The sequence below is a fragment of the Priapulus caudatus genome, unplaced genomic scaffold (genome assembly GCF_000485595.1).
Source record: "Priapulus caudatus unplaced genomic scaffold, Priapulus_caudatus-5.0.1 Scaffold488, whole genome shotgun sequence".
NCBI lineage: Eukaryota > Metazoa > Priapulida > Priapulimorpha > Priapulimorphida > Priapulidae > Priapulus > Priapulus caudatus.
In genome coordinates this window covers 114,406-125,142 of record NW_014577549.1, presented here as the reverse complement: position 1 = coordinate 125,142, position 10,737 = coordinate 114,406, and the positions used below count along the sequence as shown (strand labels likewise).

At 53.1% G+C, this 10,737-nt stretch overlaps 1 protein-coding gene across 1 annotated transcript in view; it reads right to left on the bottom strand.

The window, feature by feature from the left end:
• The window catches only part of LOC106810934 (alpha-catulin-like), a 44,448-nt gene that overhangs the window by 21,732 nt on the left and 11,979 nt on the right, over positions 1-10,737 (bottom strand). Inside the window, exon 2 of the mRNA XM_014814419.1 lies at positions 5,117-5,217. Coding sequence (XP_014669905.1) covers positions 5,117-5,217 — 101 coding nt within the window. The remainder of the gene's footprint in view (positions 1-5,116; positions 5,218-10,737) is intronic.

Below are 10,737 nucleotides of genomic sequence, written 5' to 3'. Positions count from 1 at the left end.
CTGTGTCATTGTTCTCCTCCCTTTACCACTGATAACTGTGTTCATGTTGGCTCCTCCCTTACCACTGATATACTGTGTCATGCTCCTCCCTTACCACTCGATAACTATGTCATGTTGCTCCCTCCTTACACTGATACTGTTCATGTTGCTCATTCCTTACCCACTGATAACTGTGTCATGCTACCCCTCCCTTACCACTGATTAATTGTGGTCATGTGCTCCTCCTTACCACTGATAACTGTGTTCATGCATGTCCTCCTTACACTTGATAACTGATTGTCATGTTGCTCCTCCCTTACCACTGATAACGTGTCATTGCTGTCCTCCCTTACACTGATAAAACTGTGTCGATGCTGCTCCTCCTTACCACTGATAACTGTGTCATGTTGCCTCCTCCCTTACACGATAACTGGGTTGTCATGATGGCTCCTCCCTTACCACTGAAACTAATGTCATGCTCTCCTTCCCTTAGCACTGATTACTGTGTCATGCTGCTCCTCCCTTTACCACTGATAAACTGCTGTCATGTTGCTCCTCCTTACCACTGCATAACGATGTGTCATGTTGCTTCCTCCCTTAATTACTGATAACTGTGTCATGCTGCTCATCCTTACCACTGATAACTGTGTCATGTTTCTTCCTCCCTTACACTGATAACTGTATCATTGCTGCTCCTCCCTTACCAGCTGATAACTGTGTCATATTGCTTCTCCCTTACCACTGATAACTGTGTCATGGCTCCTACTCCTTACCACTTGATAAGCTGTGACATGTTGGCTCCTCCCTTACCACTGATAAACTGTGTCAATGTTTGCTCCTCCCTTAGCCACTGGATAACTGCTTCATGTTGCTTCCTCCCTTCACCACTTGATAACTGTGTCATGTTGCTCCTCTTTACCACTGATACTGTGTCATGTTGCTCTTCCGCTTACCACTGATAACTGTGTCATGTTGATCCTCCCTTACACATGATAACTGTGTCATGGTTGCTCCTCCCTTACCACTGATAAACTAGTGTCATGTTGCTGCCTCCTCCTTACCACTGATAAACTGTGTCATTTGCTGCCCCTCCCTTACCACTGATAACGTGTCATGTTGCTCCTCCCTTACCATGATAACTGTGTCATGTTGGGCTCCCCTTCCACTGATAACTGATGTCCAGGTTGCTCGCTCCCTTACCAGATAACGTGTGTCATGTTCTGCCTCCCTTACCACTGATACTGTGTTCATGTTTGCTCCGCCCCTTTCCCACTGATACTGTGTCATGTTGCTCCTCCCTTACACTGATAACTGGTGTTCATGTTGGGCTCCTCCCTTATCCACTGATAACTGTATCATGCTGCTCCTCCCTTACACTGATAATACTGTGTCATGTTGCTCCTCCCTTACCAACTGATAACGTTGTTATGTTGCTCCTCCTTAACACTGATAACTGTGTCATGTTGCTCCTCCCTTACACGATAACTGTGTTCATGTTTGCTCCTCCCTTTACCACTGTAACTGTGTATCATGCTCGCTCTCCCTTACCACTGATAACTGTGTCAATGTTGCTCTCCCTTACCACTGATACTGTGTCATGTTGCTCCTCCTTACACTGATAACTGTGTCATTTGCTCTCCTTACCACTGATAACTGTGTCATGCTGCTCCTCCCTTACCACTGATAACTGTGTCATGCTGCTCCTCCCTTACCACTGATAACTGTGTCATGCTGCTCTTCCCTTACCACTGATAATTGTTCATGTTGCTTCCCCTTACATTGATACTGTGTATGTTGCTCTCCCTTACCACTGATAACTGTGTCATGTTGCTCCCCCCTTACCACTGATAACTGCTTTCGATGTTGCTCCTCCCTTACCAGCTGATAACTGTGTTCATGTTGCCTCTCCATTACCACTGATAACTGTGGTCATGTTGACTCCTCCCTTTACCACTGATAACTGTGTCATGTTTGTCCTCCCTTACATGACTAATGTGTCAGTTGCTCTTCCCTGTACATGATAACCTGTGTCATGTGCCCCCTCCCTTGAACTGATAACTGTCGTCATGTTGCGCTCCGTACCATGATAACTGTGTAATGTTGCTCCTCCCATACATGAAACTGCTGTCAATGCTGATCCTCCCTTCCACTGATAACTGCGTCATGTTTGCTCCTCCCATACCACTGATAACTGTGTCATGTTGCTCCTCCTTACCACTGATAACTGCGTCATGTTGTTCCTCCCTTACGCACTGATAACTGGGTCATGTTGCTCCTCCCTTACCACTGATAACTGTGTCATGTTGCTCCTCCTTACCACTGATAAACTGTTGTCATGTGGCTCCTCCCTTACATGAAACTGTAGTCATGTTGCTCCCCCCTTACCACTGCATAACATGTGTTCATGTTGCTCCTTCCCTTACACTGAATAACTGTGTCATGCTGCTCTCCCTTACCCACTGATAACTGTGTCATGCTTGCTCCTACCTTCCCACTGGGATAACTGTGTCATGTTGCTCCTCCCTTACCACTTGAATAAACTGTGTCATGTTGCGTCCTACCTTACCACTGATAACTGTTCATGTTGCTCTCCCCTTACCACTGATAACTGTGTCGATCATGCTCCTCCCTTACACTGATAACTATTGTCATGCTTGTCCTCCCGTTAACCACTGATAACTGGTTCATGGTTTGCTCCTTCCTTACACTGATAAACTGTGTCATGGTTTGCGCCTCCCTTACCACTGATTAACTGTGTCATGTTTATCTCCTTACCACTGATAAACTGTGTCCATGCTCCTCCCTTAACCACGGATTAACTTATGTCATGTATGCTCCTCCCTTACCACTGATCAACTTGTGTCATGTTGTCCTTCCTTCCCACTAGATAACTGTGTCATGCTACCCCTCCCTTACCACTGATAATTGTGTCCATGTTGCTCCTCACCTTACCACTGATTAAACTGTGTCATGGCTGACTCCTCCCCGTTACCACTGACAACTGTGGCATGTTGCTCCCCCTTACCACTGATAACTGTGTCATGCTGCTCCTCCCGTTACCACTGATAACGTGTGTCATGCTGCTCTCCCTTACACTTGATAACTGTGTCATTTGTTCTCCTCCTTACCATGATAAAGTGTGTATGCTGCCTCCCCTTACCATGATAACTATGTCATTGCTGCTCCTCGCCTTATCCACTGATTATCTGTGGTCATGCTGCTCCCCCTTACCATCTGATAACTGTGTCATGTTTGCTCCTCCCTTACCACTGATAACTGTGTCATGTTGTCCTCCCTTTATTACTGATAATCTGTGTCATGCTGCTCTCCTTACCATTGATAAATGTGTCGATGTGTTCTCCTCCCTTACCACTGACTAAGCTGTATTCATGCTGCCTGCCTCCGCTTTACACTGGCATAACTGCTGTCATAAGTGTGCTTCCCCTTACCACTGATTAACTGGTCATGCTGCTCCTACTTAAAAACCACTGATAACTGCTGACATGTTGATCCTCCCTTACCACTGATAATTTTGGTGTCATTTGTGCTTCCTCCCTACCACTTGACTGATAACTGTGTCATGTTGCTCCTCCCTTACCACTGATAACTGTGTCATGTTGCTCCTCCCTTACCACTGATAACTGTGTCATGTTGCTCCTCCCTTACCACTGATAACTGTGTCATGCTACTTCCCCCTTGTCACTGATAACTGTGTCATGCTACTTCCCCCTTGTCACTGATAACTGTGTCATGCTGCTACTTCCCCCTTCTTACTGATAACTGTGGCATGCCTGTACTCTCCCGTGCCTTCCTCTCACTGATATATCTCCCACTAACCTCCAACCAAAGCTAGCAAACAGCAGGCTGGGGGGATGGGGTTCCTAGAGAGAAACCATTACAGGGACAGAGGGGGAGGAGGGTAACAGCAGCTCAGCTTATATACAAGGAATGATGAGCAGACAGTGAGTCGCTGGAGAGGGGGGTTTACGTGGGAAATCATCACGGCATCAAGCCCTGCAGTGCGTGCGTGTAAGGCCATCCTTAAAAAATTATGTTTGCTGTCCTCCAACTGACCCACGAAAATAGCCGCAACTCAAATTTTTTTTTTTACATTTTGGGTTACATTTTTATTTTTTTATTTTTTATAGTTAAGACTGAAACACAAAGCATGTGTGGCAAACATGAGGACAGACTTAAAATAACTATTATGCCTCACAAAAAAATACCTACCTACCTACCTACTAAAGAAATCATGGGTCGGGGAACAGCAAACATAGAATTTTTTAAGGATGGCCTAAGGGGAGGGATGGGGATTAGCTCGCATGTGTATAGCAAGCTAACTCTACGGAAGCGCAAACGCTTCCTAGACGGACATCGAGCAATGCCGGAAGGGTAATTACATATGCACGACTTATTAAATATTCACGGCATTACCTAATCACACATTTTTTATCATATGAACACAATTTAAAATCAGATACACTCTCGCCGCCTCCAATGCGCTGAGGGATAGTCACAATGTGGAAGAGAGGGAGAGGAGGGAGCGGCAGCATGCACATGGAGTTTTTTTGGCTGAGGTAAAAATCCAGGCGACAAGGGTCCCTGAATTTTACAAGCACCACATTTACCGTCCGCATTTTTCGTGGTGCCCATGGACAACATACATGGAACTAAACCACGGAGGGTGCCCTACATGCTTTGCCATGAAGCCCTTCCCATAAATTCTGCATTGTGCATGTAACCTACTTTGTCCCACTGTGCCTATATAAAGTTATATCAACAACTCTTCTGCAAAGAAACTGTTTACCCTTGTGCCCCTCCAACTTGCCACAGTACCCTGAAAATTTTCCCATCAAACATAACCCAGTAGGCGCCTCACTCAAAAAATTAAATTTCGACACCGGGGGGAATGATTGCCTACAAGGGAGTAGTAATGGGGTGAGTGGGTTGAAAGGTTACAACATTTCCACGGGAAAAATGGGTACTATCAATTTTCCTGCCAGCAGACCCGATCGGCACGGAAAAGTATCGATATATGCTACATATATGCTAATTTTAACCCCTGGGATGGTATGGGGTCACGAAGCCACGAAGCACGCGCTGACGATGAGTCATCGATGATGTGACGTTCACTTGCCTTTCGACGGCGAGGCTCGCAGCCTGTCCCACTCGCACGATCGCACGGCATGTTTTCGCTGACGCGATCGGCTTCTCCTTGTGGTTGACGAGCGTGGTGATCTGAAATGTAAGGCATACATTACATGATGCGACTCCCGCATCACCCCATCACCCCATCACCCCCCACATCCCGCATCACCACGAAACATCACGCTTACCGGTAGCCATGCCATGTCCCTGCTGCACCGCGCACTTACAACACACGCACGCACGCACGCAGCACACAACGCGAGCACGTCGGCAGCGTCCGCGTGGATAGGACCGGGTCGGACAACGATCGGCAGCGTCGCCAGGCGTGCGCATGCGTCCGCCGGCGCGATCGGCAAGCGTCCGCGGACACCGCGCGCGCGCAGCGGTCCGCGGCGTCGCAGCGACCGCTGGTGCGAGCAACTAGTCGGCAGCGTCCCGCGGGGGCGTCGCAGCGTCCGCACGTCGCGCGTCCGCGGGGAGGGCCGAATTGCGCGGCAGCATCCGCGGTGCTGAGCGAGTCGCAAAGCGTCCGCGAGCGTCGGCAGCGTCGCCGCGCAGTCGGCAGCGTCCGCCGGCAGAACACTCGCCGGAGGCGACGTCGCAGCGTGCCGCAAAACAGTCGCAGCGTCCGCGCGTCGGCAGCAATCCCAGCGTCGGCAGCGTCCAGCAAGTACAGCAGTCGCAGCGCCGCCACCACAGAGCGTACGCAGCGTCCTGCCGCGCGTCGCAGCATCCGCAGCGGTCGAAGCGTCCCGCCGCGGTCGCAGCATCCGCTACCGTCGGCAGCGTCCTGCGCTGCTCGCAGCGTCCGCGGACGTCGGGCAGCAATCCCGCCCCGGACCGCCGGTCGGCAGGGGGGGGGGGGGGGCGTCCCGCACGTCGCAGCCGTCCGCGGTCGCAGCGTCCTGCGCGCGCACGCATCCGCGACGCGCAGGGCGTCCCCGCCGCCGTCGCAGCCGTCCGCCGCGACGTCGCAGGCACATCCGGCAGCGTCGCAGCGTCGCCGCACGGTCGGCACGTCCCGCGACGTCGCAGCGTCCGCAAGACGTCGCAAGCGTCGCAGCGTCCGCCACGTCGCAACCAGCGATCCGCCGCGTACCGCAGCCGTCCGCTGTTGCTTCGCACGTCTGCCGCACGAAGTCGCACCGCGTCGCGGCGTCGCGCAGCGTCAGCGCGTCGCAGCGTCCCACACGTCGCAGCATCGCGCAGACGTCGCAGCGTCCGGCACGTCGCAGCGTCGCGGCGTCCGCAGCGTCCGCGCGCTCGGCCGCGTCGCGCGCGCAAGCGTCCAGCGACGTGCCGGCAGCATCCGCCGTCGGCAGCGATCCGCCAGACGTCGCAGCGCGCGTCGCGCACGTACGCAGAAGCGTCCGCACGTCGCACGCGTCGCAGCGAGTCCACGTCGCAAGCGTCCGCTCGGACGAGACCAACGACGGCGTCGCAAGCGTCCGCTCCCCCGCCGCGTCGCAATAGCGAGAGCGGCTCCGCACGTCGCAGCGTCCCGCCGGAGAGGGCGTCGCAGCGTCCGCCACTCGCACACGTCCACACGTCGCAGCATCCCCGCACGTCGCACGCGTCCAGCAGAACGTCGCAACCCGCGAGTCCGGGCGTCGCACGCGGTCCGCCGGCGCTCGGCAGCCGTCCGCGGCGTCCAGCGTCCGCACGTCGCGTCGCAGCGTCTGCACAGTGCGCAAGAGGTCCGACAGCGTGGCAGCGGGATCCGCGAGCGTCGGCAGACATCCACGCGCGTCGCAAGAGCGTCCGCGAGCGGTCGCAGCGTCCGCCACAACACGTCGCACAAGCGTCGCAGCGTCAAGGCCCCAGCGAAAAGCGTCGAGGCAATCCCGCACGTCGCAGCGTCCGCGACGTCGCAGCGTCCGCCGAACGTCGCAGCGTCCGCGAGGACGTCGCAGCGTCCGGCGCGTCGGCAGCGTCCGCGCGTACGCAGCGTCGGCGCGCGTCGCAGCGTCACGCCAGGCGTCGCAGCATCCGCACGTACGCAGCGTCCGCCGGCGTCGCAGCGTCGCGCCAGCGCGTCCGCACTAGAGGCGTCCCTCGTAGGTCACGTCGCAGCGTCCCGCGCGTCGCAGCATCCGCTACGTCGCCAAGCGATCCGCGACGTCGCAAGCGTCGCAGCGTCCGCGCGTCGCAGCGTCCGCGAAAAAGCCGTCGCGGACGATGTCCGACGCCGCGTCCGCAAACCACAACGTTAGCGCCGCCAACGCGCGTTCGCAGCGTCCGCGTGCGAGCACGTCACAGCATCCGCACGCGAGCACGTCGCAGCATCCGCACGTCGCAGCGTCCGCACGTCGCAGCATCCGCACGTCGCAGCATCCTGGCACGCACGCACGCACGCACGCACTTAGCAAGTCACGTGTATAAAGAAGCTTCACTTAATCTCAGCATCGTTGATGACGGCACATTTTTGGCATGGTCGCGTATCCGCATTACATGTGGACAGAGGGAATATCGATAACAATCAGGCGCCGAGTGAAATCATCCACAGCGCCCCACATCGGATTGAAGGGCGAGCGTTACCACGAGGGTTTGCGGGCGGCACAGCACTATTTACTCACCGCCCGGAAAGCAATCAATGCCGAATGCAAACTAATACCACACTCGACAATTAACAAAAGGGGTTTCTCGGTGACGCTCAGCAAACCCGCGTCCCCGAATCGATAACGCTGTCAAGTGCAGTGGGTCCAAGTGCGCCGCTGCTGCCGCCATTCTGTGATTAACGAACACGCTGCCGAGACCACGCGCTCCCGCTACATCAAGATCTAATATACAGCCGGTGCCCTTCAGATGGGATAACTCTCTGCGTGCGCGCACATACACACACACACACACAAAACGCGCGCACACGCACGAACGCACGCACGAATGCACGCACACATGCATGCACGCACACACACACACACACGCCCACACACACACGCACGCACACCACACGCACGCACGCACGCACACACGCACGCACACACTCACACACACATACACAATCTTTGGGCTCTACAGCCTCCGTACCGTCGCCGCTGTCGGCTGGCTTCTAAAGCCCCGCGAGATCAACATATCCATCATGTTATTGCCCCCGTCGAAATCCTTGCTGACGTGTCCGGGGGGGTAATCCCGTCGGTGATTCGGCGGGAACGCATTAAGGCGGCTTCGCACGAGGAGCGACGTGCTGTAAAGTCATGCGCTTATGCTGCAGGAGCCGCTGCATGAGCCCCCGGCGGCCTCCCGGTCACTGCGCCCCCGCAATCCCCACCAAGCACGAACCTCGAAACGAAACCAGAGTTGACAGTGCTAACCAGTGCTAAGCAGAGCTAACCACAGCTGACAGTGCTAACCAGAGTTGACAGTGCTAACCAGTGCTAACCACAGCTAACCACAGCTAACCACAGCTGACCACAGCTAAGCAGAGCTAACCATAGCTACCCACAGCTAACCATAGCTGACCACAGCTAACCACAGCTAACCACAGCTAACCACAGCTAACCACAGCTAACCACAGCTAACCAGAGCTAACCAGAGCTAACCACAGCTAACCACAGCTAACCATAGCTAACCACAGCTAACCATAGCTAACCACAGCTAACCACAGCTAACCACAGCTAACCACAGCTAACCACAGCTAACCAGAGCTGACCACAGCTGACCACAGCTAACCACAGCTAACCACAGCTAACCATAGCTAACCACAGCTAACCATAGCTAACCACAGCTAACCACAGCTGACCAGAGCGAGATTCTCCCCTGCTTTAATACCGCAGCTGTGATGGCATCCATACAGATACTGGTCTGCGTGATGTCACTGTGAGATGCATGTAGAAGTCACAGGGTGCGAAATTAACGCGAGTCCGGAGTCAAATACTCCCTGATTTACTGTCGGGCTCTCTGATTTGACATCTGAAGGAGTCAGTGTGACTCCCTGAAAATTCTGCTATACAACTGTTCGTTCCAGAGCATGGCCTTGCGGATTACCCGTATTTTTTCAGCAAATGTCCGAGGAAAATGTGGCAGACGTGCAACCGCATGAATCTTCAAAATATGCGTTATTTAGCTTGCATCTTTAGTTCCGACTACGGACTCCCTCATTTTGCTGCGGATTTCCTCTTTTTGGACACCCTTGTTCAAAAGTTAATTTTTATCCCTGGGAAGAGGTTTTTTGTCTTGCTCCCACCTCCCTGCATCCTCCCTCCCCCCTCCTGCTTACCCTGCATTCTCCCTCTCTCCTCCTGCACTTACCCTGCTGTGATGTCATCCATACAAACACTGGTCTGTGTGATGTCATTGTGAGATGCATGTAGAGAGGTTTCACACTCGTAGAGCGTCGGTGACATCTGAAACGAAGCTCCGGTTTATAGATCTCGCTCCAACTGCTCCCGGCGGGACATCGAAATTATAACGTAAACTTTTTAAGGATTTCTCCGTTTAAACTCGGCAGCTCTCTGGCAGTGCGTCGTTGCATGTGGCGTGTCACCCTCGCACGCCAGAACGCTTGTACTGAAACTGTCTCACCGCTTTGTCACGTTTGAATGCGTACTCCGACACCTATGTCACCGCTCTGTGGTCAGCTCTGGTTAGCTATGGTCAGCTGTGCTAGCTATGGTTAGCTCTGGTTAGCTATGGTTAGCTGTGTTAGCTGTAGGTTAGGCTTAATGGTTAGCTATGGTTAGCTATTGTTTTAGCTGTGGTTAGCTAATGTAGCTCTGTTAGCTCTAGTTAGAGCTTGTGCTTAGGTTGCTATGGTTAGGCTGCTGGTTAGGCTATGGTTAGCTATGGTTAGCTGTGTTAGCGTGTGGCTTAGCTATGGTTAGCTGTGGTTACTATGTTAGGGCTCTGCGGTTAGCTGTGGCTTAGCTATGGTTAGCTGTGGTTAGGCTTGTGCTTAGGCTATGGTTAGGCATTGATGGTTAGCTATGGTTAGCTGCTGGTTAGCTGTGGGCTTAGCTATGGTCAGCTCTGGTTAGGGCTATGGTTCGCTATGGTTAGCTGTGGTTAGGCTGTGGTTTAGCTGTGGTTAGGCTATGGTTAGGCATGTGGTTAGGCTATGGTTAAGGCTTGGTTAGCTATGGTTATCCCCAGGCTCTAGTTAGCTGTGCTTAGGCTATGGTCAGCTCTGGTTAGCTGATGGTTAGCTAATGTTAGCTGTGGTAGCTGTGGTTAGGCTGTGGGGCTTAGGCTGTGTTACTGTGGTTAGGCTCTGGTTAGCTATGTTAGGCTAATGGTTAAGGCTATGGTTAGGCTGTGGTTTAGCTGTGCTTAGCTATGTTAGCTGTGGTTAGCGGCTATGGTTAGCTCTGGTTAGCCTCTAGTTAGCTGTGGCTTGCTATGGTCAGCTCTGGTTAGCTTAGTTAGGGCTCATGGTTAATATGGTTAGCTATGGTTAGGCTTGTGGTTAGCTGTGCTTACTATGCGGTTTAGCTCTGGTTAGCTGTGGGAGCTATGGTTTTAGGCTGTGGTTAGCCTATGGTTAGCTCTGGTTGCTACATGGTTAGCTAGGGTTAGCCTCTGGTTTAAGCTGTGGTTACTATGGTTTTAGGCTCTGGTTAGCTATGGTCAGCTCTGGTTAGCTATGGTTTAGCTATGGTTAGGCTATGGTTAGGG